The sequence below is a fragment of the Balaenoptera borealis genome, assembly GCF_965194805.1.
Source record: "Balaenoptera borealis genome assembly, contig: HAP1_SCAFFOLD_1595, whole genome shotgun sequence".
NCBI lineage: Eukaryota > Metazoa > Chordata > Mammalia > Artiodactyla > Balaenopteridae > Balaenoptera > Balaenoptera borealis.
Genome location: NW_028122638.1, coordinates 58,353 through 75,431, shown reverse-complemented (window position 1 = coordinate 75,431; position 17,079 = coordinate 58,353). Strand labels below are relative to the sequence as shown.

At 45.2% G+C, this 17,079-nt stretch overlaps 1 protein-coding gene and 1 pseudogene across 2 annotated transcripts in view; one reads left to right on the top strand and one right to left on the bottom strand.

Moving 5' to 3' along the window:
- LOC309622127 (uncharacterized protein) overlaps nucleotides 1-17,079 on the top strand; it is a gene marked incomplete at its 5' end in the record, with an annotated part of 68,313 nt that overhangs the window by 32,040 nt on the left and 19,194 nt on the right. The window contains one exon of the mRNA XM_082409280.1: nucleotides 6,001-6,138. Within this exon, the coding sequence (XP_082265406.1) occupies nucleotides 6,001-6,138 (138 nt within the window). The remainder of the gene's footprint in view (nucleotides 1-6,000; nucleotides 6,139-17,079) is intronic.
- Nucleotides 8,268-15,143, bottom strand: LOC309622126 (uncharacterized protein C2orf78 pseudogene; annotated as a pseudogene). Its single transcript has 3 exons — nucleotides 15,104-15,143; nucleotides 11,462-12,211; nucleotides 8,268-10,183 (listed from the first exon to the last, which is right to left on the bottom strand). The product of its transcript is annotated as an uncharacterized protein C2orf78 pseudogene (transcript).

The following is a 17,079-nucleotide window of genomic DNA, read 5'->3' as shown; positions in this document are numbered from 1 at the left end:
ACCAGGTTTCAGAACCTAAGTATCCTGACTTCCTTGCCAGGACTCCACTCTGAGCATGATACTGCCAGAAAGCAGGAGAAATAGAACTTATAATATAGGCATTTTTTTTGTCCATTAGAAAACAGTACGGCTGTTACCATTGTCGTCTTCAGTGTCTCCCTTTGCTTGTGCAGTTCCCACGCTATTACCTAGAGGTGACGTACAGCTCAGTCCAACTGGTGAATTGAAAGAGTCATTTTTGCCCTCTTCAAGCCTGGTTTCTCATCCTACCTCAAAATGATTACCCGAAAGTGGATTTCTTAAGTGCTTTTGGAAAGGGAAGAGTTATCTGATTACTTCAGATTCCTCACCTGTAAAGTGGTTATAACACCACCACCAATAATAATAGCAGTAATAATTAATAGATGAATAAGCTGATCTATTGCGTATGATTTATATGGAGGAAGATACAATAAGTTCTAGAAAGACAAAGAAAAATCATGACAAGCATATTACGTTAACGAAAAAGAAATCCATAGATATTAATGAAAACTGGGGTATGTGGCAAGTATCGAAGCCTAATGAATTTACTAACAAATGGCATTCTGTACCATCCATGCAATATTATGAAAGTGAATTTTGCCCACTCTATTTTAGTGAATACTATTAACCAGAAGACACGATGGAGGTGATAGAGGTGAATGAATTCCTAGCCAATGCATACAGACAGAGAAGGTATGTCAGTAAAAAATGCATAACAAGCAACAGAATGCAATAAATGTGCATGTATAGGTAGCCACAACACATATAGACAAGTATTTCAATGAAAACCGGTACGAAGCAGACAGCAAAATAATAAGTGTAAAAGAGTTTCATTATTGTGCTCCTTCATATTTTTACCCAGCAAGTAAGAGGTATTAAGCCTAGGAGAAATATATATTTCAATGAATATAGCTTATATAATAAGCAGAAAGGAAGCTTAAAATGTATCAGGAAGGTTTTTGGATTTATCCTAGAACTTAGATTAGAATCATCTTCAGCATCCAAGAAGATGGCATCCCAAAACCTCAAAAAACCATCATGCCTAGAATCCAATTAAAAAAGATTTTCAAATGTAAGAAAATCCACAGGACTCCACAATATGGTTTTCGATAAATGTGGATGTTTGTTTGTTTTGTTTCTTTGGCCGCGCCGCGTGGCCCTGGCCGTGAAAGCACCGAGTCCTAAGCACTGGACCGCCAGGGAATTCCCTAAGTGGGGGGAATTAGAGATGTGGGGCTTGACTTTTTCTTCTTCTTCTTCTTCTTCTTCGGTAGCTAAGATCTACAAGCGAACGATGGCTGTTGATCAATGTGCTCTCTGTGTTAGGAAGGAAATAACTGTAAAAATGAAAAGCAGCCTTGCCTTAGAACCTACATATCACACCAAGGAAAATAGTCCTTCTGATTCAATTTAGAAGATATCACTTAAAATGTTGAATTGGTGAAATGTCTACCTAGTTTAAAAATTAGAAAGAATAAAACACTGAAAAGCAGCCCCCTAGATAACCACTGTGGTTGCTTGTTTATAGGAGGCATCATTTCTAAAACGTATTTCTAAAATGTTTATATTCAAAACTGTCAAGTGGCCAACTGTATTCAGAGAGGCAATAAAAGAAAGAAAACGGAGTATGACTTTTCTGATAAGCTGCCTTTCCTGGTGATCCCCTGTTCTGGCCTTACTTTCCTTCTTAGTCTGTTAATGTAAGGGTTTGCTACCATCAACTTGGTTTTGCCCTGCTCTGAGCAGGTTTCCCTCTGTGCTGTTTCTGCTTTAATTGAAAATCTTTGGTTCCCATCAGCATTCCATTGCAAACTCCGTTTTTCTTGAGAGCTCCTCTATGCTTTCCCTCTTCATTCTTACATTTTCTCCCATCTCTTGGTGCCTGTTGGCCTGTGCTAATGAAAACCATCCTAAACTTCCTTACGCTCGACTCTGTGCCTCCCTGTAGAGCCCAGTACTCTCCATCCTCTCTCCCTATTCTCTCTTTTCAACTAGTCGAAATCCTAGTGGAGGGAGACCATTAGAGATGAAACATCTTGGTATATATTGCTAGTTTTCTATGTCCCCTGGCTTTTCTATGTTTCTGTTGAAACACTCTTGAGAAGTGTCTGATTTCGTTTTCTACATGGGTACCCTTTAAGGCTCAATACTGGAAAAGAAGGGGATCAGAGTGATCAACCCAACGTGGTATCCTAACGTAACAGTTAAGGAAAGCAACAGGCTTTGTGAGACAGCCAGTGATTTGTCCAAAGTCACACAGATAGTAAACGTCAAAGTCAAAAGTGAAATTAGGTCTCCAGACGTGTAGTTCAATACTTTCCCTCATTATTCCATGCTATTTTGAATCTCCTACTCAATTTAGGGGCAAAAGAATCGAACGCAAAACTTTCCAAAGTTTCTTTTCTTACCTGACATGGTCAGAGAAGAGGAAGCATCCACTGCAGGTACCAGGGATGAGGAGACAACACTAGAGGATGTCCGAGTGGCTGCAGCTGAACGGCGCACGTGTCCAGTACAGAGGTCACTGGTTACTGGTCCAAACAGCTCCACGGAAACCCCAAGACTCTACCAAGTGGTAGTAGGTTTGGTAGGAGAGTGATGTCACAAAGCAGGCAGTTGAAAGGTATGAGAGAGCCAATAGGGAGGTCCGATCCCCAACAGGAAGGCGGGCTTGGGTGAAGAGAGTGTAGGAGAGCTAAAACAACACCTGAGTTTCTGAGCTCTGGGGAGGAAATCCTAGAAGACAGATTTACCTCCCCCAGGCTCTTCCATTAGGGAAATCATTGCCACATTTCTTACAGACGTTCATTAATACACTGAACTAAGAGTTACTTATATTCTACAGAGTATTCTATTTTATGTATCATATACTTAGAGCTATATAGATCTTCTTTAATTAATAATCCTTAGGAAGGAAAGAGCCATCTAGTTTGAACTATTACAGTTGTTCTGAAATCATATGTGTCTAATGAGTGAACTGATAGCAGCTTTTAAGGAGCCAAAGTAGGGATTAAGAAGCTCTCTTTGTAACTTGGTTCAAGAGTAGGGTGAAGTTTCTTGAGTGTACCTTGTGGAGAATGTTGTGGTCCAAGGCTCTTCTCTTTTAGTTTCTTCTCCTTGACTCCTACCTTCCTTGGGCTGGGCTAGGCTGGGGGCCAGGTTGGACTTGCGACTTAACATTTCACTTCCGCTTTCTCTTTTTTTTTTCTCTTCCATTATGGGCATTGCTTCGAGGACAAGCCTTGATCTTGCATTGGACGTTACTTCCTGTCAACTTCCAGCAGCAGGAGTCTTCTTTTCAGTGCTTGATGCTTCACGAAATAGACTCTGCCCGTTGGCAGCAAATACCAGAGAGCTAGGAGACAGAGCTGGTTGCAGACCTTTCCTCTTCCAGCCTTTGGTTGCAATTGTTTGGCCCATAATTTGCTAGCTCTAGTTCCTTGGGCCACACAGGTATCCTGCCATCTCCAGCTCTTGTTATATGTGAGAGACATTCTGAACACTGTCCCTTTTTCTTTGCACAGAAGTATATACAGTGTGGCAGTTACTGTAATCTCCTCCGCCTTGCAAACAGCCACTCTAGAATCTTGGACCTCTAGGACTCTCTGTCTTGCATGCTTGGGGGCAAGGCCAAGCAAAATGAAGAGGAGAATAATTAGAGAAAGAGGAGGACGTTGGTGGAGAATTGGGAGCAGGTAAGGTGAAAGGGCACAGGAGAAAAGAGATGCATGTAGACTTTTTGGTTTCTGTGGGAAACAGGTTGACACACTTGGGCCTCATTTGGTATTAACAGAACAGAGAGTTAAAGATCTAAGTAGCTAGATAGTGTGCAGCAACTGCCATGAAGTCTGTACACTGAAGAGAAGAGTCTCACATCTAGTTTTCATTTTGTTTTATGTCATAGTACCTTATTTATAGCATTCACTGGTGTGTTTGTAGAATACAGATGTTTTCAAATGCTCTGGTTTTGTCTACATGGTTATCTCCTTGTCCTGTTTGTAAGGAATCCAACATTGTAAGACATATTGCATGTTTTTCTCTTGACGATTGTTGACCTTGAAGCGTCATGAACTAACTTGAGCTGTTGGATTCTGTGGAGAAACGTTCAAAAGGGTCTGTGAAAAAGGCACTGTGGTGAGTCGCATTATGCACCCGAGCGTAAGGAGCAGATATCTGCCACCAGCCCAGCTTGGCCTGGATTGCCTCTGTTTTAGTTCCCCTGGTTAGTGCTTTTCTCCCTAACCACTCTTGTGACTGTGATAATGTGAGTAAGGGCGGAGTTGCTAATGATCTATGTGTGAGGTAAGCTGGTTTGAGGGAGGAAATCTATGGACCTAGTCATTTTCCTTGGTGGTAAGCTTTCAGGGGTGCAGAGATGGATCTTCCTGGGGCCTTTTCTGGTCCCAGGAAGATATCGCATAGATGGGACCTCCCAAGACACACATTGAATCTTTAGGCCTGTTTTTCCTATTATGAGGTACGAGTTTCTTCACTGATGGGGATGATGCTTATCTGAGAAGAAATTGTGAAAGGTGGTGTAGTGTAGAGGTGTGGCTTAAGCTTTTAAGTTTTCCTCCAGGTTTTTCCCCTAAGCTTCCTACTTCGGACGGCCTACTTACATGATACTAGTAGGTGATGTCCGGCTAACAACTTCCTAAATATACCTGCAAGCCAGATCAGTGTCTCTTTTCTCTGTATTCCCATGGAAATCAAGAGTCCCGCCGAATTTTCCATCGAAACAGTTGATTTGTGTTGTCTCTAGGAATTCTAAAGGGCGTACCGTTGCTTCCTAACCGGTGTCATTTGGGAGATCCGCCTCTGTACGTTCAAATGATTAATTTTGAGACTTTGCTCATGTGTGCAGTAAACCCTTGAATTCCCTAAGACCTTCCTTTCCTCCATCTCCTACCCCATTAAGCCCGCTTCAGTTCATCTCCTGAATTTCTTTGGAATCTGTCAGCCAGCTCTTCCTCAACTTCCTAATACTGAACTTGCCTGTCTGTTGCGATTAGGTCCTAACTGGTGTCCATATATCTTGTTTCCTTCCAATCCACTCTTCACACAAGAAACCTTCAAAGCAAGTTGGAACGTTGCTCATAAACATCGCTCACAAGCATTGTTTTGAGAATAGAAAACACACTGTTGGCCTTTAAGACTCTGCGTGGTCTAGAATCCTCTCTGCTTCTCTAGCCCCATCTTGTGCCACTTTTGCCCTCACTTTCTATGCTTCAGATACACTGAATTAACCTTAGTTCTCACTCATCTGACAGAAGTCAGTTCAGATACTATTTTTCACTGTGATTCCTAGCATTAAGGAATTTGATTATCAGGTTTTGTATGAGGACTATTTCATCAGGGGTACAGAAGTTCTGGCCATCTCTGGTTTTGGATATCCCTTATTTGTTGAGACCTTTGCGTTGTTTGGTTGCCTTTTGTCTGTTTTCCAGATGGGAAAACAGGAACAAGGGAAGTATAGGTTATTACTAGGTGGGGTTGAACAAGTGGAGCAGCAAACTGCAAAGCAGAAAGAAGAGGGACGTACTATAGAGGGATATGACTTCCATTCTCAAGGCGCCTGCATCCTGTGCAGGGAGACAGCCTAACATAAAATGTGCCTAACAACAAATATATTGACTTCTTACTAAAAATCTCCAGTTCATAGAACCGAGGGGTTTGTACCTTCTCCTTTAAAAGTGATAGTCCTGGGACTTCCCCGGTGGTCCCGTGGTGAAGACTCTGCGCTTCCAATGCAGCAGGCGTGGGTTCAATCCCTGGTTGGGGAGCTAAGATCCCACATGCTGCGCAGCCAAAGAAATTTTTTTCGAACGTTATACTCCTGTATTGTTGGCTTTAGTGGTTTAGATTTTGTTGTACTGTTAAGAAGATTTCAGTTTATTTACCGGGAACAAACAACACATAATGTAAAAATAGTTTCCCAGAAACGATTTCCATCATTCTCTTCCTCCCTTTCTCCCGCAGACTGGTGTTTCACCTTGACAAGTTCTCTGTCATTCCATAGGAAAGCTGTCTGGCTTGGAGGTTGCAATCCCAGGGAATTTTTCATCAGCGGGGAAGTCTCCATCACTACAGAGGAATCAAGGGAGAAGTCAGTCCCTGGTAAGTGAGATGCTCCCCCTAAACACCAACACAGCAGTCGTGTACCTTTCAAGGGGTTCAGGGGCAAGATGGGCAAGGCATTTCTACTAACTCTTCTTAAGGATCACGGACAGTGCCCTATGCTACGAGGTAAGCGGTGACTGCTGTAGTTCTTACTGGTGATCCTTTCCTGTCACTGATTCTCGGCTTTCTTTGTATTTCATAGGACTGTTGTCAGTCCAATACAAAATGAGTCTTATTTTTAAAAACCTGAAATGTTTTACAGAGCCTAGCATTCTCATATAGGGTCCTTTCCATTCTCCCCACTTTCCCGAGAGGCCAAGAACACTTCACACCATGAACTAGGAGAGGGGGTAGAGCCCTTTCTGATGAAATACATCAACAAAGACAGAGCCTTAGCCTGCTTGCTCTCTGGACAGGATCTCGGACCACAAGGTCTTCAATCCTGGTATAAATGAAGGAAGTGAGGACAGTTCAACTGGCACTCTGATAACAAGAGTTCGGAAACACCTTCCGAAGAGACTATAGCAGTAGATGAGGGAAGGGAGTGCTACAGTGTGGCAGTACAGGGGGAACGATCGGCTACAGCAGTGAAAAGTGTGGTACCGATTGGTGTGCTCTCGGGGTTCTTGTACATGTAGCATAGATGACCTCTACGGTGGCCCTCCCACCTTCCCACCTGCATTAGGTGTTCTTTTTTTTTGTAATTTATGTTTATGTATTTATTTACTGTTTGAACTTATTTATTCTACGTATTTATGTTTTTGGCTGCACTGGGTCTCTCATTGCTGTGCACGGGCTTTCTCTAGTTGGCGGCTAGCGGGGGCTACTCTCGGTTGCGGTGTGCGGGCATCTCATCGCGGTGGCTTCTCTTGTTGCGGAGCATGGGCTGTAGGCACGTGGGCTTCGGTAGTTGAGGCTCACGGGCTCTAGAATGCAGGCTCCGTCGTCGTGGCACATGCGCTTAGTTGCTGCACGGCATGTGGGATCTTCGCAGACCAGGGCTCGAACCCGTGTCCCCTGCATTGGCAGGCGCCACCAGGGAAGCCCTAGGTGTTCTCATATAGAGTCTAAAAACAGAGAGCACTGAGAGAAGGTAGTGGTTATTAAAGGCTCAGGATCTAAATTCTACCTGTCTCTACACCCCTTCCCAGCTGTCGATTTGACCCCATTTTTGAATGCCGACCTCATTGTTCAACTTTTCTCTGCCGTCTGTATACTCACCTTGAAAACTTGTTTCTGTGATGCGTTGAGCAGACACAGGGTGGCAGACTGCAGAGGTGGAAGCTGGTGGTCGGATATTTGTGGGCTGAATCTCCTTCAGTCCCATTCCCATTTCTGGTTGCCCAGAGGCCCTACTTCCTGTGTGTGACGCCGAGCCGTAGGATTGCGGGCAGGAGCCAAGTTCTCCATACAGTAAAGACCCCAGTGTGCCTTGGTTACAGTAATATACCTGGCTTCCTTCCTGGCAGGGAAGTGACAGGCGGCTATGCCCCTGCTTTGTTCGTGGGCCTCCTGATCCAGCAGTTCCCTTGGCTCTGCCCCTGTCGTCAGCTGCCCCTAGGATAACTCTGAGCCCTAGCCACTTCTCTGGTAGATTTCCCTATTCCCCCACTACAGTCACACCTGAATAAGGCAACTCAGACCTTTCAGAGATGTGTCCTGAACCTCTTGTTTTCTGAAATACCTATCTGGTGGTTGTGAGACTTAAGGCCAGCGTCCCCGAGAGACTTTTTCTATTTCTCCTAGTAAACCTAGACTCATCTTCTGTCACCTTCAACTCTACTCCAATTGTGTTCTTTCAACCCAGACCTCTGACCCTGCTTTTTACTTCTGCCATTTCATCCTCGCTCCTGCTTCCTTTCCTAAATCCATACGTCTCTTTTGGCCTTCCTAGCCCTGGGCCAAGTTCCTTCCTCTTTGCTCAGTTTTTACCCCTTTCCTTCATTCTCCCATCCAACTTTCAGTCCTTCCTTTCTCACGCCCCAGTTAGCAGCATCTGAAAATTCGAAAGGTTTGTTACTCGTCTATTAATTGTATTCCATTTACTTATTCAGTTCTATACCTGTCTTACCTGTGTATGGAAGAACAGCTGGTAGCCAAGGTGGCACCAAGAATCCTAGCAGCTCTCACTTGACGTATCCGTAGTAGTCGGCAATTTCCATTTCGTTTTCCCTCTCGGTGAAAAATTGCAGCTTGCCCGAAGAGGTGTATCTGGCAGCATTCTCCCGTTGTTGTTGAGCCCGCCTCTTCATGGCCTCTCGCTCTGGCCTCTGCTCTTGTTCGATGGGCTTTGACATGACTGGCTCAGGCACGTTGGGTTCCCTCCATGGAACTCGTTGCTTGCTGAAGTCTTGGAGTAGAAAGTGGGTTTGGAGCTTGGGTGGGGACTGGCGCTTATTCACAGCAGGGGGAACAGGCTCCCGCTGGAGAGGAGCGCCAGATGAAGTTTTGGAGGGTGCAGGCCTAGGAGCAGCAGACTGAGGGACACGAGGCTGGGTATGGTTGGGCCAAGCCGGTTGGGTTGGGTTGGTCACAGTTGGCTGAGCTGGTTTGGCGGGGCCTGGCAAAGAGGCAGGAGCTGGCTGGGATGAATTGGCTGCAGCAGGTTGAGCTGAGTCAGTAGAACCAGGCTGGGCACGGTAAGCCCCAGCAGGCCGATGTGAGGCCAGAGACTGTGGCCTCCGAGGAGCGGGTCGAGCTTGAGGCTTGTCCCAGGCAGAAAAAGGCAGAGGTATCAACTTGACCTTCCCAGGAGGAGGCCGCTCATACTGGGCTGGAGACGGACACTCTGTTTCAGCACTGCTGTCTGGTTTCTGGGCTTGGACTTGCGTTTTCTCAGGACCCTTCCCCTCACGTGGGGTATGCCGCCATGGCTGGATAGCTGGGGGTGGCTGGGGGTCTTTGGGGTTGCTTGACTTTCCCAAGAGCCGACAGGAAGAGCGCCCAGTTTTCGTCTCATTCTTCTTCCCCAGCGCATGAAGAACCTTCACAGACTCCAGCATGCGCACGCCAAGGGAGGTTCGAGGCTTTTGAAAGCTCTGTTGGAGAAGCTCAGTTTGGTGTTCCTTTCGCTTCGTGTGGGGGATTGCTGGCTTCTCTTCTGCCTTGACTTTGTTCCCTGACTGCTTGTTCTCCTCAGCCTTGTTTCTCCCTCTGGTCCTTTTGGTCTTTTCCTGCCCGTGGCTCTTAGTTTTGCTGATCTTTCTGGATGCAGCTTTCTGAGGTTTGCCTTGAGAGTGCTTGGCCGTGTTCACAGGAGCCCTGTCACTGACTGCAGCGTGGCATATAACCACTTCTCCCCCTAACAGGCACTCTGGATTCTTTGGCTGGATTTTGGCCTTGGGAGCGCCACTGATAGGCTCAGAGGCTTTCTGTTTGTTCTTCCTGGGTTGATCAGAGGGAACCTTTATGACACTTGGCTTTTCCTGCACCTGATTCACCTTAATGGCTCTGGTGTCTTTAGCTTTGATCACGTTGGGACCTTGGGATTGATCAAGATCTTTCAAAGGATTAAAGAGCTGGGGAAGGTGAATATCCTCCGCCAGTGTAGTAATGTCTGCAAGACCACTGCTAGGTTCAATCCCATTTTCAAGTGTCCCTAGGTCCTGACGACTCCGGCTGTTCTCTCCCAGATCAGCATTTTCAGAACCAGGCTGCTCCTCTTGGCTGAGGGGATCGGTGCAGGCCAGCGGCTGGTGAATATCAGGGATTCCTAAAGGGAGTAGTGGAGGATCTTGGTTCTCTGTTGGGATCTGGTAGGCATCCAGAGGCTTTGAAAGCTTGGTTTTGATATCATCCACGTGCTTACTCTCTATTTGTCCCTGGCTTGGAGCTGGAGGCAGGGCCAGGAGACGCCTGGCACTCTGGACTGGAGCTGTCACTGAAATGTCCCCAAGTTCAGATGGTGGGTTACTCTCAAGTATGTGGCTGTTTCTGCTACTGCAGGACTTGGGGAGTTCTTGACTTTGTGTCACACAAAACGTCTGGCTTGGAGGTTGCAATCCCAGGGAATTTTTCATCACCAGGGGGGAGGTCTCCATCCCTACGAAGGGATCAAGGGAGAAGTCAGTCCCTGGTAAGTGAGATGCTCCCCCTAAACACCAACACAGCAGTCATGTACCTTTCAAGGGGTTCAGGGGCAAGATGGGCAAGGCATTTCTACTAACTCTTCTTAAGGATCACGGACAGTGCCCTATGCTACGAGGTAAGCGGTGACTGTTGTAATTCTTACTGGTGAGCCTTTCCTGTCACTGATTCTCGGCTCGCTTTGTATTTCATAGGACTGTTATAAGTCCAATACAAAATGAGTCTTATTTTTAAAAACCTGAAATGTTTTACAAAGCCTAGCATTCTCATATAGGGTCCTTTCCATTCTCCCCACTTTCCCGAGAGGCCAAGAACACGTCACACCATGAACTAGGAGAGGGGGTAGAGCCCTTGCTGATGAAACACATCAACAAAGACAGAGTCTTAGCCTGCTTGCTCTCTGGACAGGATCTCGGACCACAAGGTCTTCAATCCTGGTATAAATGAAGGAAGTGAGGACAGTTCAACTGGCACTCACATAACAAGAGTTCTGAAACACCTTCCGAAGAGACTATAGCAGTAGATGAGGGAAGGGAGTGCTACAGTGTGGCAGTACAGGGGGAACGATCGGCTACAGCAGTGAAAAGTGTGGTACCGATTGGTGTGCTCTCGGCGTTCTTGTACATGTAGCATAGATGACCTCTACAGTGGCCCTCCCACCTTCCCACCTGCATTAGGTGTTCTTTTTTTTGTAATTTATGTTTATGTATTTATTTACTGTTTGAACTTATTTATTCTACGTATTTATGTTTTTGGCTGCACTGGGTCTCTCATTGCTGTGCACGGGCTTTCTCTAGTTGGCGGCTAGCGGGGGCTACTCTCGGTTGCGGTGTGCGGGCTTCTCATCGCGGTGGCTTCTCTTGTTGCGGAGCATGGGCTGTAGGCACGCGGGCTTCGGTAGTTGAGGCTCACGGGCTCTAGAATGCAGGCTCCGTCGTTGTGGCACATGCGCTTAGTTGCTGCACGGCATGTGGGATCTTCGCAGACCAGGGCTCGAACCCGTGTCCCCCGCATTGCATTGGCAGGCGGATTCTTAACCACGGCGCCACCAGGGAAGCCCTAGGTGTTCTCATATAGAGTCTAAAAACAGAGGGCACTGAGCGAAGGTAGTGGTTATTAAAGGCTCAGGATCTAAATTCTACCTGCCTCTACACCCCTTCCCAGCTGTCGATTTGACCCCATTTTTGAATGCCGACCTCATTCTTCAACTTTCTCTGGCGTTTGTTATACTCACCTTGAAAACTTGTTTCTGTGATGCGTTGAGCAGACACAGGGTGGCAGACTGCAGAGGTGGAAGCTGGTGGTCGGATATTTGTGGGCTGAATCTCCTTCAGTCCCATTCCCATTTCTGGTTGCCCAGAGGCCCGACTTCCTGTGTATGACGCCGAGCCGTAGGATTGCGGGCAGGAGCCAAGTTCTCCATACAGTAAAGACCCCAGTGTGCCTTGGTTATAGTAATATACCTGGCTTCCGTCCTGGCAGGGAAGTGACAGGCGGCTCTGCCCCTGATTTGGAATCTGAGATGGTGTTCCCTGAGCAAGGCTGGCAGAAAGCGATGGATGTAGAGGGACCATGTTCTTGGCGTCTGAAGTTTTATCATACTGGGCTGCCAGAAACATGGAGGAGGCAGCTGTGTGGCGGTCAGTGAGTGCCAGAGTAAAGTCTCCGAGTGAAGAAGAATTCTTTTCAGTGCTTGCTGTGATGTCCCACTCAAGAACACCTGGATAGGAAGCAGCTGAAGTGGAGATCTGGCTGTGGTCAGTAACTCCAGATAACATAGTCGTGCTAGAATGTTGGTAAAGGTAGGCACTACCCATGAGTGTCTGGAAAGGGGTACCGGTAGCCGATGCCGAACTGACGGCAGGGGCAGAGACTCTGGAGAAGTTGCAGACACTTCGTGTTAGGGAAGTTGCATTGCTCACCACAGGAGGAGAATGCTGCAGAGAATTTAGAGTTCCAAGTAGAGATGGATGTTGGAAATTTTCTGTAAGAACAAGAGGGTCATGAAAAACTCAGGGAGGTTGAGAAATTCTCACTACGTTTGAGGAACGGCATCATCTGAAGGTTCTTGCTATCAGGACACCTCTACTATCACTACTTCCTGAGAAACCCAAAATCAGACAGTTAATGATGGCTGTAAGGACTGAGCAGTTTTCCACTCTTCTCTATTCACTGCCTGTGCTCCCATCTTGGGCACAGACGGGCAGAAGAGCCAAGTGGTGTGGTTCAGAGATTGTTCTCTAGGCTGGAAGCAACCTTCTCCCTGCCCTGTCTTTCCCTTCAGCCTGCACTCGTATTGACTTCTATGCTATTTCCTAGACTGGAAGCATTTTAGAACTAGGAGGCCCTTAGAGAACTTCGATGTTCTCAGTCTCATTTCGTGAGTAAGGAAACTGAGGCTCAGAGAGGTCGGGTTGACTTGTTCAAGTTCTCTCATTATGTTAGTATCATTACCAGGTTTCAGAACCTAAGTATCCTGACTTCCTTGCCAGGACTCCACTCTGAGCATGATACTGCCAGAAAGCAGGAGAAATAGAACTTATAATATAGGCATTTTTTTTGTCCATTAGAAAACAGTACGGCTATTACCATGGTCGTCTTCAGTGTCTCCCTTTGCTTGTGCAGTTCCCACGCTATTACCTAGAGGTGACGTACAGCTCAGTCCAACTGGTGAATTGAAAGAGTCATTTTTGCCCTCTTCAAGCCTGGTTTCTCATCCTACCTCAAAATGATTACCCGAAAGTGGATTTCTTAAGTGCTTTTGGAAAGGGAAAAGTTATCTGATTACTTCAGATTCCTCACCTATAAAGTGGTTATAACACCACCACCAATAATAATAGCAGTAATAATTAATAGATGAATAAGCTGATCTATTGCGTATGATTTATATGGAGGAAGATACAATAAGTTCTAGAAAGACAAAGAAAAATCATGACAAGCATATTACGTTAACGAAAAAGAAATCCATAGATATTAATGAAAACTGGGGTATGTGGCAAGTATCGAAGCCTAATGAATTTACTAACAAATGGCATTCTGTACTATCCATGCAATATTATGAAAGTGAATTTTGCCCACTCTATTTTAGTGAATACTATTAACCAGAAGACACGATGGAGGTGATAGAGGTGAATGAATTCCTAGCCAATGCATACAGACAGAGAAGGTATGTCAGTAAAAAATGCATAACAAGCAACAGAATGCAATAAATGTGCATGTATAGGTAGCCACAACACATATAGACAAGTATTTCAATGAAAACCGGTACGAAGCAGACAGCAAAATAATAAGTGTAAAAGAGTTTCATTATTGTGCTCCTTCATATTTTTACCCAGCAAGTAAGAGGTATTAAGCCTAGGAGAAATATATATTTCAATGAATATAGCTTATATAATAAGCAGAAAGGAAGCTTAAAATGTATCAGGAAGGTTTTTGGATTTATCCTAGAACTTAGATTAGAATCATCTTCAGCATCCAAGAAGATGGCATCCCAAAACCTCAAAAAACCATCATGCCTAGAATCCAATTAAAAAAGATTTTCAAATGTAAGAAAATCCACAGGACTCCACAATATGGTTTTCGATAAACGTGGATGTTTGTTTGTTTTGTTTCTTTGGCCGCGCCGCGTGGCCCTGGCCGTGAAAGCACCGAGTCCTAAGCACTGGACCGCCAGGGAATTCCCTAAGTGGGGGGGGGAATTAGAGATGTGGGGCTTGACTTTTTCTTCTTCTTCTTCGGTAGCTAAGCTCTACAAGCGAACGATGGCTGTTGATCAATGTGCTCTCTGTGTTAGGAAGGAAATAACTGTAAAAATGAAAAGCAGCCTTGCCTTAGAACCTACATATCACACCAAGGAAAATAGTCCTTCTGATTCAATTTAGAAGATATCACTTAAAATGTTGAATTGGTGAAATGTCTACCTAGTTTAAAAATTAGAAAGAATAAAACACTGAAAAGCAGCCCCCTAGATAACCACTGTGGTTGCTTGTTTATAGGAGGCATCATTTCTAAAACGTATTTCTAAAATGTTTATATTCAAAACTGTCAAGTGGCCAACTGTATTCAGAGAGGCAATAAAAGAAAGAAAACGGAGTATGACTTTTCTGATAAGCTGCCTTTCCTGGTGATCCCCTGTTCTGGCCTTACTTTCCTTCTTAGTCTGTTAATGTAAGGGTTTGCTACCATCAACTTGGTTTTGCCCTGCTCTGAGCAGGTTTCCCTCTGTGCTGTTTCTGCTTTAATTGAAAATCTTTGGTTCCCATCAGCATTCCATTGCAAACTCCGTTTTTCTTGAGAGCTCCTCTATGCTTTCCCTCTTCATTCTTACATTTTCTCCCATCTCTTGGTGCCTGTTGGCCTGTGCTAATGAAAACCATCCTAAACTTCCTTACGCTCGACTCTGTGCCTCCCTGTAGAGCCCAGTACTCTCCATCCTCTCTCCCTATTCTCTCTTTTCAACTAGTCGAAATCCTAGTGGAGGGAGACCATTAGAGATGAAACATCTTGGTATATATTGCTAGTTTTCTATGTCCCCTGGCTTTTCTATGTTTCTGTTGAAACACTCTTGAGAAGTGTCTGATTTCGTTTTCTACATGGGTACCCTTTAAGGCTCAATACTGGAAAAGAAGGGGATCAGAGTGATCAACCCAACGTGGTATCCTAACGTAACAGTTAAGGAAAGCAACAGGCTTTGTGAGACAGCCAGTGATTTGTCCAAAGTCACACAGATAGTAAACGTCAAAGTCAAAAGTGAAATTAGGTCTCCAGACGTGTAGTTCAATACTTTCCCTCATTATTCCATGCTATTTTGAATCTCCTACTCAATTTAGGGGCAAAAGAAATCGAACGCAAAACTTTCCAAAGTTTCTTTTCTTACCTGACATGGTCAGAGAAGAGGAAGCATCCACTGCAGGTACAAGGGATGAGGAGACAACACTAGAGGATGTCTGAGTGGCTGCAGCTGAACGGCGCACGTGTCCAGTACAGAGGTCACTGGTTACTGGTCCAAACAGCTCCACGGAAACCCCAAGACTCTACCAAGTGGTAGTAGGTTTGGTAGGAGAGTGATGTCACAAAGCAGGCAGTTGAAAGGTATGAGAGAGCCAATAGGGAGGTCCGATCCCCAACAGGAAGGCGGGCTTGGGTGAAGAGAGTGTAGGAGAGCTAAAACAACACCTGAGTTTCTGAGCTCTGGGGAGGAAATCCTAGAAGACAGATTTACCTCCCCCAGGCTCTTCCATTAGGGAAATCATTGCAACATTTCTTACAGACGTTCATTAATACACTGAACTAAGAGTTACTTATATTCTACAGAGTATTCTATTTTATGTATCATATACTTAGAGCTATATAGATCTTCTTTAATTAATAATCCTTAGGAAGGAAAGAGCCATCTAGTTTGAACTATTACAGTTGTTCTGAAATCATATGTGTCTAATGAGTGAACTGATAGCAGCTTTTAAGGAGCCAAAGTAGGGATTAAGAAGCTCTCTTTGTAACTTGGTTCAAGAGTAGGGTGAAGTTTGTTGAGTGTACCTTGTGGAGAATGTTGTGGTCCAAGGCTCTTCTCTTTTAGTTTCTTCTCCTTGACTCCTACCTTCCTTGGGCTGGGCTAGGCTGGGGGCCAGGTTGGACTTGCGACTTAACATTTCTCTTCCGCTTTCTCTTTTTTTTTTCTCTTCCATTATGGGCATTGCTTCGAGGACAAGCCTTGATCTTGCATTGGACGTTACTTCCTGTCACCTTCCAGCAGCAGGAGTCTTCTTTTCAGTGCTTGATGCTTCACGAAATAGACTCTGCCCGTTGGCAGCAAATACCAGAGAGCTAGGAGACAGAGCTGGTTGCAGACCTTTCCTCTTCCAGCCTTTGGTTGCAATTGTTTGGCCCATAATTTGCTAGCTCTAGTTCCTTGGGCCACACAGGTATCCTGCCATCTCCAGCTCTTGTTATATGTGAGAGGCATTCTGAACACTGTCCCTTTTTCTTTGCACAGAAGTATATACAGTGTGGCAGTTACTGTAATCTCCTCCGCCTTGCAAACAGCCACTCTAGAATCTTGGACCTCTAGGACTCTCTGTCTTGCATGCTTGGGGGCAAGGCCAAGCAAAATGAAGAGGAGAATAATTAGAGAAAGAGGAGGACGTTGGTGGAGAATTGGGAGCAGGTAAGGTGAAAGGGCACAGGAGAAAAGAGATGCATGTAGACTTTTTGGTTTCTGTGGGAAACAGGTTGACACACTTGGGCCTCATTTGGTATTAACAGAACAGAGAGTTAAAGATCTAAGTAGCTAGATAGTGTGCAGCAACTGCCATGAAGTCTGTACACTGAAGAGAACAGTCTCACATCTAGTTTTCATTTTGTTTTATGTCATAGTACCTTATTTATAGCATTCACTGGTGTGTTTGTAGAATACAGATGTTTTCAAATGCTCTGGTTTTGTCTACATGGTTATCTCCTTGTCCTGTTTGTAAGGAATCCAACATTGTAAGACATATTGCATGTTTTTCTCTTGACGATTGTTGACCTTGAAGCGTCATGAACTAACTTGAGCTGTTGGATTCTGTGGAGAAACGTTCAAAAGGGTCTGTGAAAAAGGCACTGTGGTGAGTCGCATTATGCACCCGAGCGTAAGGAGCAAGATATCTGCCACCAGCCCAGCTTGGCCTGGATTGCCTCTGTTTTAGTTCCCCTGGTTAGTGCTTTTCTCCCTAACCACTCTTGTGACTGTGATAATGTGAGTAAGGGCGGAGTTGCTAATGATCTATGTGTGAGGTAAGCTGGTTTGAGGGAGGAAATCTATGGACCTAGTCATTTTCCTTGGTGGTAAGCTTTCAGGGGTGCAGAGATGGATCT